This window comes from Oryzias latipes, chromosome 9, assembly GCF_002234675.1.
Source record: "Oryzias latipes chromosome 9, ASM223467v1".
Classification (NCBI taxonomy): domain Eukaryota; kingdom Metazoa; phylum Chordata; class Actinopteri; order Beloniformes; family Adrianichthyidae; genus Oryzias; species Oryzias latipes.
This window is the reverse complement of record NC_019867.2, coordinates 25,582,844-25,599,285: the sequence shown is the minus strand read 5'-3', so window position 1 is coordinate 25,599,285 and position 16,442 is coordinate 25,582,844. Positions and strand designations below refer to the sequence as shown.

The 16,442-nt window shown below is 40.8% G+C and overlaps 1 protein-coding gene across 1 annotated transcript in view; it reads right to left on the bottom strand.

Annotated features, from left to right (window-relative positions):
• The window catches only part of cux2 (cut like homeobox 2), an 87,191-nt gene that overhangs the window by 7,881 nt on the left and 62,868 nt on the right, over positions 1-16,442 (bottom strand). The window contains exons 5-15 of the mRNA XM_011479562.3: positions 9,772-9,912; positions 9,526-9,667; positions 8,284-8,375; positions 7,487-7,553; positions 3,354-3,402; positions 2,597-2,701; positions 1,958-2,149; positions 1,813-1,871; positions 1,685-1,733; positions 1,411-1,510; positions 568-1,197 (exon numbers count right to left, since the gene is read on the bottom strand). Coding sequence (XP_011477864.1) covers positions 568-1,197; positions 1,411-1,510; positions 1,685-1,733; positions 1,813-1,871; positions 1,958-2,149; positions 2,597-2,701; positions 3,354-3,402; positions 7,487-7,553; positions 8,284-8,375; positions 9,526-9,667; positions 9,772-9,912 — 1,626 coding nt within the window. The remainder of the gene's footprint in view (positions 1-567; positions 1,198-1,410; positions 1,511-1,684; positions 1,734-1,812; positions 1,872-1,957; positions 2,150-2,596; positions 2,702-3,353; positions 3,403-7,486; positions 7,554-8,283; positions 8,376-9,525; positions 9,668-9,771; positions 9,913-16,442) is intronic.

Genomic DNA, 16,442 nt, shown 5'->3' with positions numbered 1-16,442 from the left:
TATATTCCTACGATCCAACCAGATCAATTTGTCTGAGGTAAGTTCAAAATTAACAAATACTGTTATAAATTGTTCAAAATGAAATAAATCAATACTGGAAAGTACCATTTGGATTGAGGCACAATAGGTTTATTTTACTAAAACATTCTATTTATACTATTTTGATGTGGAAAACAGCAGTGGGCTGACTCATGAAACTAAAAATGAATGGATGTGACGTTAATTCTTTTTTACTTGTTTGCTTGTACACATAATTAATTTACACTTGATTATCTTGTAAGAAATACAAGGAATCTGGAAAACCTCCCCTGCGCTGTTCAGGACCCAAGTATTTATCTCTGAGTCACACTTGCTAAAGTTTTGGCTAAAGATGTCCCGGATCGATTTTAGGTGAATCGAATCAATTATATGAACCAAAATAGTAAATAAATTGTTTTGTCAACCACAAATTGTGATATGAATCAAGTGGTTGAAATGAATCGATACACCCCTTGTAAAAACATATTTTTAGGTGTTTTTGTGATATTTCTTTATTTTTGAATGTTCTTCTGAGTCTTTTTAACCTACCTCTTTGTCTGACCTGGATTGTTCTGAGGGCCAGAATGTTCTGTTCATCAGAGAGGAACTGCTTCATCTTGATAAAAGGTTCTTTCCCTTTGACTGTTAGTTTCCTCCAGGGCTTGGGTCTTGCCAGGATTTCACTGACTGAGCCCTGAGAGAGACCCAGCACGTAGTGGCCAAACACTCGCTGGCCAATGTTATGCTTCAGCAGCTGCTCTTTCACCTGAAAGGCAATCTCTGCTGTGTCCAGTTGGTCGTCATCTCCTGCAGTGGAGCTGCCACTTTCTGACTGGTCACTTGGCAGGCTGGCGTCGCCGCTGCCCACACCTGCGGACCCTTGAGTGGCTGACATGAGTGCAACTTTGGCTGCATAGAGTGCGGTGGGGAAAGCCATGAGGCCATCCTTTTTGAAATGCGGAGAGAGGAGCTGCTTGTGAAGAATGTGGTCCCCTGACAGTCGGTCCCCAGAGCACGGCGACACAGAGAAAGGGCGGGGGAGATCGTGGCTGGAAGAGGAGCCGTCCAGGGGGGGAAGACCTGGGCTGGGGGAGGCACGACTGTCTGCCTGAGAGGAAGAAGAGTGAGAGCCAGGTGGCCTGCCCATCTCTCTTCCCACTTCCTCGGAGTGGTCACTACCTGATGGTACAAAACAGTCGACATAGTTGGTGTGCCCTTCTTCAAATAATAGATATCCTATGAACTAATAACCTGCTCTTTTTGTTTTAAAAGTTCTAACTAAATAGAGCTGGAAAGTTCCACTCCATAATGGACAGATGTTAACCACTAAATACCAAATAATCATCATATTGTACTAAAGAAACTGACACAAGAGAGACATGAACTGTATACCATTGCTGTGCAATACTCTGGTCTTCTCCAGTAAGTACTTGTGAGATGGAAGAAAGGCCTCTTTATCCAGCAGAAGAGCTTCAGCAGCTTTGGCAGAATCCTATAAATACACATAGGCTGTTAAAATCAGATTAATCAATTACAGTGGATATCATTAATCTCATAATAGGTGATGGATCAGTAAAGCATTATGTGACACTATCAAAAACATCAAGAAGAAACCAAAGGTCTCTGGGTTTTTTTTCAAACTGCTGTGTCAACAAAAGTTAAATACCTGGGACGAGCTGCCGTTTGCAGAAGCCAGTTTCAGAACTTTTAGGATGCTGTACAGAAATAAATGTTAGATATTTGTATATACAAACATATTGCCACTTTTTAGGGTAATACAGATCGTCTTCTCACCTGAGTTCAGTTTTAATCTCTTCATAGTCCATCTGGGATTGTAGTTTAGCCTCTAATCTCTGATGTGGGGGAAAAAATTTGCTTTAGGTGATACAAACAAGCGTGGTCATGATCACATTATGATGACAGATGAGTTGGTCCACACCTCAATAGCTTCTGTCTTGTACGCCAGCTGCCGCTCAAGCTCCAATATCTGATTGGCCGAGGTTTCCTGAACTTCCTGTAGTGCAAATTGCAGCCTTTGAATATTTTCAAGAAGTCTGAGGTTTTCGCGGTCTTTGGCCAACAAAGTGGCCTCCAGCTGGGAAGGCAATGTGTCGACCTTGCCGTTCTTAGCCTGGCAGAGGTGGAAGGAGGACAGAGAATGAGACAGGGACTAGAAACAGTCATCAGAAAAAAAAGAATACATTTTAAAAACATTTCAGGATCAATAATCCTACAGTTGGATTTAAATCAAGCATTTTCTTTGTTCGTGTCAGGCTCTTTTTTAATTTTTATTTTATTTTAGGAGGTTTTGACGCATTCACACACTTTAAACCTGTTTTAATAAGCAGAAAAGCAAAGTTCTATGTGGTCCTTGGGGGCTAAACAGCAAAAGAAGGGCAAGTCTCCTTTTAATAAATGACTTTATTGAAAATAATAAAAATGCAGCACCTGCAGTCTAAAACTATTGAAGAAACTGAAAGAAAGCGACCAAAGCAGAAAATATTTTTCACTGAAGTTTAAAAAAAAAAAACACCAATTATAAATAAATATCTGCATCCTTAGACAGCATTGTTCTCACCCTGCTGGCTCCCTCTTCTGGTAGGCAGCTGGCTGCAGTGGCACCAGAACCGCTGGCTAACTGCTCCTTAAGCCTTTCCACTTCCCTCTGGGCCACTTCTGCTCTCTGTAAACAGGTATACCAGCTTTACAGTTTACATACACCATCCATATCAGTTGGCTAATGAGATGATGAAGTCCAAAGCAGAAACATAAATCAAAGATCTTGAAATTCAGAGCTGGGAGGAAACCTGAGCAGGAGTGCAAGCAGATGAGTGCAGCCACCGCTTTATGCTGCTGAAGGGGCTGTTTAGTCAGCCCACTTTATTCCCCAAACTGTTTACCTGCTCTGTCACACCCGGCCTACTAAGTAATGATTCATTTTGAGAGCATTTATCTGGGAGCTGCTGGCAGAGTGAGAGAAGGAGCGTGAGAGAGAGAAGACTTTAAAGAAGAAGAAGAAGAAGAAAGATCTATCAACAGAAGACAAAGCAATCAAGGCAATGAAAAAACTCAAAAGCCCAGTATTCAGTTCTCTGGCACAAACAATGCTAAATAATCTTCTGATCTCAGCTGAGTGGAGCCGTGCTGCTGTATGGCGCCCACCAACAGGGCCTCCAGTTTACACTCACTAATAACACAATCGGGGAAAGGGAGGAAGAATAGGAAAGAGGAGGGGCAAGGACGTGTCTAATTAAAGGCAAAGCTTGATTACAGTAGTGATTAAGTTAACGAAGGAGCTTCTCAATCAGAGAAATGCACAACAGGACTGCACTCACCTGGCTTGCCTTCTCAAGGTTTGCCATCATGGCATCGATTTCAGCAGCCCTGGAAAAAACACATACACGCAACAAGAAGATTAATGAGGAGATCTGAGAGTCTCCCTTTTCAATACATTTACTACAAAAAATTATATTGTGGTGAATACAAAATCTTAAAACAATGATCCCAAAAATAAAATAGAAGTCCTAACCTTGTTTGTCAGTTTTATTGAGAAAAAAGCTGATAAACCTGGAAATCAAATGTTTTAACATTCTGCCCAAACCTACAAGGTACAGTTACACTTTTTGAAAAATTAAAATGACATAATAAAGCTTAAACCAGGGATTTGCATCCTGAGGCTCCAGAGCCACATGCAGATTTGAAGAAAAAGGCAATTGATTTGAGTAAATAATGTTTTTTTTTAGTTTTGGTTATAGTTTTTATGTTGTATTATTTATGTTTCTATTTTCAGATGTCAGATAACTAACAAATAATGGAAAAATGTTTAATCTACCAACAGAGAAGTTTATCATTAGATTAAGCTTAAAGCAAATATTCATATCTCCTGTCTAGCTAGCTGGTGTTCAGAAGTAAAGATTTAAAGTTTAGAATTGCATTTATAGATGAAAAATGGAATTTATGTTTTTATTCTATTGTAAGAGGAGAAAAATGATGATGTCCCTCAAAGTCATAATCATAGAAAATACTATTTGACTTGGCTTTTATTCCATTTTTAATTAAGGTAATCTTGCTGGGAAAGGTTGCAGACAATCGCCTTATCCCACGAACGTTTAAAACAGCCCCCCCCCCAAAAAAACAACAACCATGTCGTAACCAGGATGGGTGTTGTACAACTTTTTTGACGTGACGTAGCCTTTCAGCTCAATTACTTTTGTCATTTTCATTCTTAGAACACCTGTAAAAAAAAAATCAGTTTTACGCGTTAATAATTTTTGGTTTATTTGCTGTGTAGGAAAATGTTCAAAATGTCCATCTAGCTAGCGAGAACTGGATCGAGTGAGTGTGACATCATCCATAGAAAACGGATACTTCCGGTTCCAACAAAATGAAGTCAATTCGGTTGTCATTTTTTTGCGATATGGACGCTGCCATGCTGAAGCCGGATGTTATCACTTGCAGTGATTGGTCCAAAGTGGCCAGCAGGAACCACATACTTTTTTTGAGGCATCTTATTGGCCAGTTTATACCTTGATCAACTTGCTTTTATAGAAAGCAAGTTGTGAATAAAAGGGGACTAGCAAGAACATGTTGAAAAAGGTGTCAGAGCAAGAATGGCTATTCTGACAAAATGACTGAGTAACAGCTGTTTTTTTCTCTATAGAAGTCTATGAGATTATGGATTCTTGGAGCCAGCGGGTACTTCCTATTTGGAAAGTATAGGGGGAGGGGTCACTCAGTCCAGTTATCATATACAGTCAATTTGAGGTCAAATCTCACCGCAGGTTTATCAATGCAATTATTTTAATCCAAATACAAACAAAATATAAATAAAATTATAGTATTCTCTAATTTAAGAACTCTTTTCACTGTCTTTTCATGCATCAGTATTAGCTGTTACATCTGGAGTGATGTTACTCTAAAGATACAGCTGGATTTTACCAAATGCCTTGCATAATCATTTCTAGGTACAACTAAGACAACAGCCAACAGTTTATTGATTTGCAGGCTCAACTTCTATCAGGTCCTTTCTGATCTACAAGAGGACAAGAATCTCACATAGATAACTGTAAAGATCAGCCACATTAAGTCTGTCTAAAACGTTTTATTATAATAACTAACTATAACTTGGATGGAAACAAATTTTGCCTCTTTGTACTTGCTGCTATTTCAACAAAATACTTTTTAATGATAATCAAAGTCAAGTCTTTTTCACGCTTAGCAGTCAAATGTTTTTATTTACGTCCATCACGTTTTCTAGTATTATGAGATTTAAGCACACCTAATGAAAATATGCAGTCAAAGACTATTTTACACTGTAACTTCCATTTATGGCATGACTATACTGACAGCGACAGTGAGGAATGTCACAAAAATATAATAACCATCCATAATTGAATTTCAAACGTTAACCGACACATATCCAGAATAAAAACAGAAATACAACCTAGTAGTTTTTTAATGTATTTTTACTTTAAAATGTGAATAAAAAGTATTTGATTTTTTTAAATAATAGTCAACTCTTATTCATTTCGTCTTCTATCCTCCTAACTTTTAATCTTCAAACAGGCTTTTCTCAAAGATCCATCAATGCTTTTTATTTTCTGTAGGATTATGTTATTTTCCGCAGGAAACCGGGGTTTGATTCCCAGGGAGAGCTGCATCTAGTGTGGGTCCTTGGGCAAGACACTACACGCTACTGCCTAACAATGTAGCCACAAGGGGGCCACAGCCCAGATAAAATACAAGGTTTTGTTAGGATGGGCATCCAGCATGAGAAAAAATAAAAAAAAATCTCTGCCAAAATCATATTTGGCGACCCCCAAAGGGATAAGATAAAAGATGAAGAACAATATGCTGGCTGGGGAAAAAAAACAAGGATGTGTGAATGTGTATGTAATAAAATAATGCTAATATATCTGTTAAGGGAAGACGTGCACTTTTTTAAAATCTAATTTTGTGTGTGCCAACCAAAGTTTGAACCATGTCTTCCAGAATCCTTGTGAGGCCATCAGTTTGTCCTCAGTGATTTCTGCAGCACTTCACAACTAGGTGGCCGAGCAGCAAGTGGCTGAATTAATCAGTTGCTTCCTCAGAACTCCTAAGACTGAACTCCAACTGGCTTCTTGTATCCAACAATCGGAGTAGTCTAATTTAAAACAGAAGCTCACTGGGATTATTTATGAGGTTTGTTTGAAGTTCAATACTTTCATTTTGCTCACATGGGACATCATTTTCAAAAGGTAGATAAGGATGAACTAACGAGTAGGCTGTGATTGAGTTAAATAGGTTTCTTAAGTTTCTGGACATGCAAATCTTTTTTAATCAAAAGTGAGAGGAAAAAGATTGTCAGAGAACATAGACTTTCTCGTTTGGTTTAACATAAAACTGACTGCAGTGAGATTAAAAACTTGTCTTCATCTTTCATGTTAGCCCTCTCAGTTTGTATCACAAAACAATTTAGCCACAGGGAGAGCAAACATACACCAAGACAGTATCAGAAAATGGACAATAATGTTATTCAACATTACGTGGTACAGAGTTGGTGTCAAAGGGTCTCGGACACGGCCCAGTCCCCTATCAATAAGCCAAGACAGATGGCGCCAAACTGACAGCAAGCACTAACAGGTGTCAGCATTACGTTTAATGAACTTGTGCACTACAGAAAATGTTTTGTATTGATTACCTGCTCAGCTGCACAAGCTGAAGCAGACAAACAGTCTTTCTTATCAACACTGAGGAAACGGTCAGTGAGAGTGATGGACGTGAGCTTCGAGGTCAGTGCTGCCAATGCTGCCGCCGTCCAGGAATGTGGCGGGGACAGCACAAGTGTTCGGTGACAACCAATATAACGGATCTATCTGTGGAAATATTTGGTTTTATGAAAAATGCTGCCCTGAGTAAAAACAGGAAAGGGGCAAATGGAAAATGTGTCCATTTCAACAAAACGGATGGCTTTGAGTCTAGAAACATCATTTCAATTGCACCATGGATTAAGCCTGGGAGAAAATCCATTAGTAGCGGCTGACTGTGCTCTCGAGCACAACCCAAACAACGGACTGTTTACTTTGAAAGTTTATTGACATCCTTCATACGCGCTAGATTCATTTCAGCCGTGCAGTGGATACATTGCGCTCAAAGACCAGGACAAGGTAGAGTGTTTTCTGAAGCAATCTTTAAATGGAGCAATTCTTCCCAAGGGCTGTCAAGGCCCGGCTGCCAGTAGAAGCAAACACAGACCTCTCTCATCGACCTGCATTAGCGACTGACTCACTCTCACTTTTTGCCTTTCCGTGGCATTCTTCAGCTCTGTGTTGCACATGACTTCAAGTCCAGAACAAGAACTGCTTCCAATGCCACAAGAGAGGAAGGAGGCTGCACGAACTGAAAGGTGTAACCATCACGACCACACCACAGCGTGTCAGAAGACAGATGAGGAAAGCAAAAGGTAAAACGTAAGGCAGGTTCTTACTTGTTTGCCATCTCCTGGTTGTATTTACAACGCAGGTCCAGCAGCTCTGTCTGTGCTGCACTCAAGGCTGGTGAGACAAAGCAGAGGAAGTGAGATATTAACTTAAAAAAACACACAAACTTTGACCTTAAAGCTACACAGGAGAACATTTTGTTGCATTTCGGTCTTTCCTATCATTTTAGGATTAAATAATTTATCATAAGTCTAATTAAACTAAAATAAAACGACATCTTAGACCATTAACCCTTGCTGCTATACCTTCAAAAACCCAGTGTTTCAATATAGGTTTCATATTTACTGATTTATTTGTAATTCTTCCCAAGTTTTCATGTTCCAAAGAGTTTCATGAATGAACAAAGTCTTGTTGAAAAGTAGAGTTTTTCTGAAATTATTGTTTTTCTCAGAATTAAAATTCATGTTTTTTTTCATTTGAAGTTATGTATCATATAGCCACAGTCTGGCAAAACTGAACCAGAGTTATTGAACCATGAAGTAGCGATGTGTATGCCATCCTAAAATGTTTATTAGGCTTCTGGCCCTCCCAGAAGTTTTTCTGTAGGTGCGACTGGTTAAAGCAAAACCAATGTAGTTCTTCCAGTATTAATCAGCCAATTTCAGCAGAAGGAAAAAATAGATACAAATATCATTTCAACACTTATTCAAGTAAAAACAAGATACGAGGGGGGGGGATCTGTTTCAGCAGGGGGCATCAAACTGCAGTTATTCACAACATATCTTCCTCACAAGTTAAAATTGAATTTTACAGCAGCATACATGCAAGTGTTTAAACTACTTACATGCATGCAGAACTTTGATCTTCTCCTCGGCCTCTGATAGTCTGTCAGCCGAGCCGACATCAGTGCTCTTCTTCTCCTCCTCCTCCTCCTCCCTACGAGAACAAACTGTCAGCCCCTTCGCTACATCACGGACAAAAACATAAAGCTGCAATGCAAATGCCGTTTTGTCAAAACTGCTATGTTTACTGGTTGGTTCTTCTAAAAAAAAACACCGAAAGCTTAGGTAGTTGAGGTCTCTAAGGGTGCATTCAGACTGGGAAAACCGTTTGTTCCGGACCCAGTCCACTTATTCTGGCCTGAATCGAGGCCTGAATCTTGCCTTTGATTGGTATTTCAGACTGCCGTCAAACAGCCTTTCCTTATATGAACCAAAGGTAGTAAACAAAACCACGTGAACAAAAATATCTTCTCTCATTGATCAGAAATTATAAGGCTGGAGAAAACCAACTAGAGACAGAAAATATGAAAGTTCTTTGTAGTCCTTCTCGAGGTAGTTCATTTAAACTTTTAATTTTACTGACCAATTTAAAAATTTGAAAACGCCTGGATCAACGACATGGCTAAACATTTTTTATTCTAATTTTATTGGCAAGAAGACGTCAAAGAAGGTACACGGATTAAGTGTTTATGACATATCGATTGTGGAGAAAATAGTGAGAAGCAATGTCTATCACGTTAAAAGTTTTAATGACCCTGCATTCATCCGACCACATTTCAATGAGTAGCTGTTTCTCATTGTTGTGCTGTTATGGGATTATTTTGAGAGAATTATGTTAAGGAACTACAAGCTAGCTTTTAGGATGACGTCACCACAGCGTGTGCCGCGTAAGGAGACACAGGAAAGCATGTTAAAATAAACGTTATAACCCTTTTTTTCTCTTTGATGACAAGACAATTGTTGCTTTACATTTGTCCGGGCTCATATGTTGCTACATTCTGACTGTGTTTACATCACGTGACAACTGGCTACGGTGGCTGTTTTGATCCATTTGTTCCGCGCCGAGGACAGATTGTATTCAGACTGAGGAATCCCAGAGTGAACCGAAGCTCAGTTGGATTGGAAACAAACCGAGACCACCTCCGTAGATGGGCCAGAGAGCGGCTCCTGGTCCAGGACCAGGAGCTGTTTAGGTGTATTCAGACTGAAAATTTTTTCCGGATTATCGGGGAAAACAAATTCTGGTCCACTTCAAGCAAGCAAAATGTGTTTCAGTCTGAATACACCCTTGCTTTTCTTCTCACCCTTGATTTGAGTAGTCCTGGCCGGGAGAGCTTGGGGCCCCAGGAGCCGGTGTGCTGTTGGGGGTCATCAGGGAGGCTGGAGGTCTGGCCTCTGGTGTCTTTTCTGTCAAAGCTGTAACTGCTAGACACTCCCCTGCAGGCTCTGCTGAAATGAAGAAGTTTAGTTGATCAGCCCTCCATAAAATTGGAAGCAAAATCATAATCCCTCCAAAATATTTTTGAGTTTTTGCACCACTATGGCCTGACCTGTCTTTTCAAGGCACTGCAGCTGTTTCTTCCAGTGCCCGCTGATCTCCCGTACCAGCGCTTCACTGTCCGGGGCGAAACTCTGAAGCTGCTGCAGTCTCTCCTCCAGGGAATGGGAGGCCTCCAGCACCGGAGCTGGATCTGTGAACACAGACAGAAACAAATCTCTGCAGATAGAGCTACCAAGGCTCGAGTCACATGAGCACACCATTCATTTTCAAAAGAAAAAAAAGCCGTTTTACTGTGTGTGCTGCCTGTAAACCTCTACAGCTTTCTGCGTCGGAATTTCAACACAGGGGGACAATTCCACCGAGACTTGTTTCCAAAGAGTGACTCTTAAACTTCCCTCACTCGTTCGCCTTTGAAATGTTCACAGGCCGGACCTAATGACACAAGTGCTGCTCAGACTCTTCGCATGTACAAAGCTCAAACCTAATGAGTCTTCTACTATGCTGATAAATGGCAAGGAAGACAAAAAGATTACAATAAATATGTGACTGAGACTTCAGTGCCAAATATACACCTAGGTAAAGTGTTGAAAAAGTATGCTCCTGAAAAGGGGGTTAAAAAAAAAAGCGTAATTCTTTAGCACAACAGAGGAGCTGTTTTGCAATGCATGCGCGGCAGCACCGGGCCCATGGGGCCAACTAGGAGGCTGTTTCTCAGCTAACAAGTCTCCTCTGTATCATTTGATCATTTAAATTATTATGCCAGGAATTCTCAGGAGGCAGCTCAGCACTCCACATCACAGGGCTGTTTTTAATCTTCCCCTTCCCTTTCTTCCTTTCCCGAAAAGTTCAACAGCTCAGAGAGAGAGCTGCTCCTGTTGTGTACCTGCCTGCTGAACACCAAAGGAGGTGACTTCTAGTGCCAAAGCACAGAGAGGGAAACTCAGGGGAGATCCTTGACAAGGGGGGAGGCGAGATGTAGAGCCACACACACACACAAATACACACAAAACGGAGCCCTTCAAAAACTCTAAAAGAGGAAGAAAATCGCTGCTTTGCTGCACAAACTTTTCTCCCACAACTTTCATCCACTCATCTTTGACTTCCATGTGAAACTCAATTGGATCCTTTTTTTTTTACATGGGCAGTGACTGAAGCGACTTCTATAAGGAACTGGAGCCACAGACGATAAAACTTTGCCACGCACCACAGAGAGAATAAAAACTCGGAGTCGACGGAGAGAAAAACTTCTGCACAATGCAATTTGTTGAAACTCCAGCCATGCATTGCAGCTGGCCATATCTGCATTTTCATCAGACAAACATTTTAGGCCATTTAATTGATTGAACCATATTTCCCAGGACCGTTTACACTCAAACATCGTCTGCCTTCATTGTTACACCAACTGCAGAGCTATTGCATCAGTCACAGGGGACATCACTATTAAGAGCACAGCTCTTCTAAGACAAACAGGATGACTAAAAGCAGTGCTATTCCATCGACTCTCTGTCACAGAAATCACTTTATCAGCCTCTTTCCCATATATCCTTTCAACTTTTAGTGATCAAAGGACAGAGATTATGGTAAGGGATCTCTCACGCATGGACAAGCTAGGATTATCAATCAACGGCAGGGGAGTAAAGTAAAGTCAAATTTAAAGTGAAGGGATATAACTTAAGTCTGTATACAAAATTAACCCCCATCAAAGTGGAGCAGCAGGGATTTTCTCAAGGGCCCAGGATCTACAGTTACTGAAGGAGAGTCCAGAAAGACTGCTTATAACTTTGAAAAATAGAGATCCTAATTGATGCAGCTAATAAGAAGCAGTGGAGCCTCTACTCAAAGCAGCTCTGACACTAAATCCACCAAATAAAACCTGAAGGAGAAATTCTAAACCAACGCCAAAGCTCACATTCCCGTTAACCACAAAATATACCACAACTAATGAAGTATTACAGACTCTAAATCACACCAGTGTGCAAATAAATGGTTCAACGTTTAGTTCAGCCCTTATTGCAATCATAAATGGGTGAACATTTGCTCTGAGATGCAGCTGGTCAATGGTTTACAGCAGCTTGTGCGAGTGAATAAATCACAGATCCCCTCAAAAAACCTTAACTGATGAAGGAAAGTCCTAATCTGTATCCACGTCCAGCAAATATAAGTTACATATGGACAAAATAATATTGAGGGCTGTTTTCTCTAAACGTTTTAAAATCTCTGCATTTGGTCCCAGCAGTTTAAAAAAAAAGAAAAAATGTAACCTACTTCATATTTTTTGAGCAAGTGTTAAACCCTGTTGATTGTTCTCTTTTCCAAGTTTACTTCACAAGCTCTTTTAAAGGCTCAGTTAGATGATTTTATGGACATTTTATCCCCTCTAAGGACAAAATGTCAGTTGAAAGTTTGTCCCTGTGTGGAGCAGCAATGATTTTTTCCGAAGACCTACAGTTAAATTCCTTCTAAAATCTAGTTTGAATTTTTTTTAAACTTTTTTTTAAAACAATTTTCATACAATGTTGTCTTTAAAGTCTTAGTCATAACTGCCCCAACGGGTGGAAAAGGGCTGTCTAGGGGTGATAGATGGGCAAATCTGTACGGTGCATGTAGGTGGCCCACAGGGAGTTTTAAGATTCTACCGTCAGGTGAAAATGTTGATGCACATTTTTCTACAGGGGTTCCATGCTGTATAAAACACTTAGGCGACACATAAGGGTAAGTAAAGTGAGATGCAGGCAGTCCTGTACGCTGCACAGGGAGCCCGTTAGTGCTGTTCAGGTGATAAGTGCCTGCTCTTTCCACATGGCTTGCACGCTGCCTGGCATTTAGAAATTACAAAATGAGACAATCAGAGTGTCATGTTTGTGGGCAACCCACAGACGTCTTAAGGCACTTCTGCATCATCTGCTCACCCTGTGTGTAAAGTATTTGCACACGGTCAATAAGGAGCCGATGAGCACACCTCACCAATGACTAGGCCACTGTAGTCAGGTGCATGTGACTAAGGAATAAGGAATTGTCAACTTATCATGGTGTTGTATGTCATTGAGCTTGGCTAAAGGCACTGCTGTTGGAATAGGTATTTCATGACATATGGATGTAATTTTTCTGGGTGCTTATGCTTTTTAATACTCACTGTATATTTAAAGAAAAAAAAACTTTCAAACTTATGTTCTTAAAATTAAGGAAGCACCGGTCTGGAGAAACTCTTGTTCTGACCAACTTCCACAAAAACTTATATCAAAGCTTATCTGACTCATTACTACCATAGAGACGTCAAAACGACACAAGAAGCAGATTTGTAAAAGCGGATAATCTAAATATCTAGCAGGACTTTTGAGTTCTTCGCTGGATTGATGTTGAGTTTCATCATGAAGTTACTGCCCTGTAGCTGCTTGCTGCGTTTGTGCTGCTGCACATCACAAGGCAGAAGGCAGCTACTGTATTAGGGGTGAATCCTCAGGAGCCAGAGTTGGTCGGGAGTTGACAGTTCAGCAGACTGTAGGTGGCCATGCTAGTGGAGGGGTTCTGCATGGGTTTTAGATGTGTGTCTGCATGGATTTGGGGGGGGGGTTGTGTGCCAAGACAAGCAGGTGTGTCAGGGCGGTCCGTCTTGGCCCTGTCAGCGATACACCATCATTAGGCGGTGTGGGCGCAGTAGGGTGCACCATTATGTCTCCCTGGGCCCTGTGTAATTACGCTCTGACATAATTAACCCAGCAAGCCCATTAGCCAAGCATTGGCTGGCTGAAGAGAGAGGGAGAGAAAAAAAACATACTATAATTATTTGTTGTGCGCATGTTAATGAGGCCAGCTGTGTTCCCATCATACAACATGAACAAATTAATTTACAAGGCTGCGCTCCAAGGTTTTTTCTTTTCATTCAAAACACTCTGGCATTTGTTTTTTTCTCCTCCTTTTCTCTTAGTGGACTTCAAGGTCCATAAACACGCTCTGCTGCTGCAACAAACAGTAACACTGCCGCAATATTGTTAGCAAAGACCAAAACTGGGATGCCAGAAGCCTGTTACTTTCACCTTCACAGACAATGTAAAAGGATTTAAGATATGTAGAAAAGATTGCCCACCTCTCTTCTTCAACCTGTCAAGGCACAGTTTTGATTAAAAGCAACGCAAACTGCTTTTAGCAGGTGAAGAAGGAAAAAAATCCTTGAATTTTTTTGTTTGCAGCATATTTTAATCCATCAAACATTTGATGTTCACATTGCAAAACTTAAGTCTCACTTTACCTTGATGTGGTGGAAAACGAGAATATACTCACATGAAAGGAGAGGTGGTATGAAAAATATGACTGTGGGAAACGTTGGCTTGTGTGTCTGTGAACAAAACAAAGCTGAAAGAGAAACTTTTTAACCTGTGCTCCCTTCCGTAGCTGTTGCACGTCGTTCTTTGACAGACTGAAGGACGGAAACGGAATGACACCAATTGTGGGGTATTTTAAAGCTCAGAACAAAGAGCAGAGTCAAAGGAACAAAAGCAAGAGCGAGGCAGCATTTAAAATTAACACAAGATGCTGCACTGGGGGGGGGGGGGGGGGGTGGTGGGGGGGACCTGTATCAGTGACATTTAAACCAACCTGACAGGAAATAATACAGAAATAAAACCGTCAGCTTCCCTCCACTAACTCTGTGAAAATAAATACCATCAAAAGGATCTCTAGAGTTGTGACTGAATTCCCTCCCTACTCCCTAACTACTAAAAAACTACATAGTGGGGGACTATCTAGTACCATGTCTTTTCAAAGCAATTCAGACACCATTCTCACTTCTCACAAAGTTAAAACCTAATCAATAATATGAACATTTTATGATGACTCTTAAATCCACTGTGTTTTGATGATAAAAACTTGGATGTTTATAAAAATATAAAAAAATAAAAAAAATGCATTTTCTTCACATGGTTTTTGCAGAGATTTCTGGGACATTTCTAAGGCACTGGATTTTGGAATTGTAGATTTGGACAGCTCTACAAAATGACTATATGGTGAGTATTAAAGGAATTCGGACAAAGCCTTGGTGTTTCCAGTCCCGCACCATATGGACTGTCAGGTTCACATGAATCCAGACATTCCTATGCACACACAAACACAGCTGCTGTCTTTCAAGAGCACACGCTCTCCCGGTCCCTTTGGGGTCTCCTACTCCATGGGGATCAGTTGGAGAGGCCCGGCTCTTTTATGAACATAATGCATTATTAAGCACCTCAAACATCTCCTGGGCCTTTGTTTATTACTGCTCTTATTAATCACTTGTGCATAATCTCATCCCGCCCAAAGAGCTTTCATTTTCCTTTAGCTTTTACATGCCCTTATTTTTCAGCAGACTGCCACATTTGCACAAAGCACTTCTCCTCTCATCATGTCTGTAGGTGCTCAGCTGCACAATCACAATAAAACCAGCTCAGTCTGCCTTGCAGGCTTCTCTTCCTAGTACTTGCATTTGTTTACAGGGAGCGTAAAGTACAACTCTTTATGCATTTGAATGGCTTGAAATATTAAGGTCGTTGTGTTCTGATCAGAAAACCCCAGGACCCTCAGAGACACTGGTAAGGCACTTATAACCATCTTATAACATGATACTATATGTGTCTTTATGACAAAACATAAAAAAAGGCATATTTCCATTCTGCAATACTTATGGTAGGCACTAGCAAGCGCTGTTGTCATAACATTTCCACAAACACACATGCACACACTTCTTAGACATGCTGTGGTCCCCACTCAAGTGCAGAGACACACACAAACTTAGAAGCGTGTATTCTGATCTTCACAAGATCTCAGTGAGCTTCCAGCTTAGATGAAAGGAGACGTGTTCTAAAGGAGAGGGGGAGCAGGGTGGATCCTGAGGGATGAGAGTGTAGACTGAAAGGAGGTGAGGAAGAGCAAACACCTGGAGTGTCAGTCTCAGGGCTACGCCCCTGGCGACAGGGCTTCATTGCTCTCACAGAGGTGGCAACAAACGCTGATGTTCAAATGGCGCACGCACAAATGCGCGCACTCCAGCAGAGAGGAGCAGAACGAGACGAGAGAAGGAGGAGAAGAAAAGGGCCGACGGAGTGAGTCTCTTGGAGGAGCTGGAAATTTGGGCAAAAAGCAGCAGCTGTTTTTCAGAGCTCAGTGATGGAGGTGTTTTTTTTTTTTTTGTTTTTTTTACACACTGATCAAAACCGTGCAGAGATGATATAAACATTGTTAGGGAAGCACTGTTAAGGGGTCTCTTTCAAGACCTAGAAGAGGTAGGCGTTACAGTGCACAGCATGGGGACATGTCACAGTCAAATCAAAATATACTGCGCTAATAAAACTATCCTGTGGATTGACATCTTGGCATTCAGGTCTTGTGAAAGTAGTGAGAAAAACACTTCAATCACTCGCATCAAAAAGGTATGTCAACTCTGACTTTACTGCAGCATTTTCAGTTTTTTTGAAAAGGAGTATTAACACTTTGTTAGGTTTTCCTGCTGGAATCTCTCTGGTTTTGAAAAGTAGTTAAAGACAGACCCACTCCAATGAACATTTGGTGTCTTTAACGTGTTCTTGGGGCATTTTTCTAATGATGGAAGACATGTATAAAAGATTTAGCTTAAAATTGTGCTTTTGAGTATTTCTTTATTTAAATAATTGTGAATTAGGAGCAGACGAAAAAATGGCATTTAAAAAAGCTTGTAGCTACAGTCGGTGGGCCACAAGCATCGGTGCCTGACCC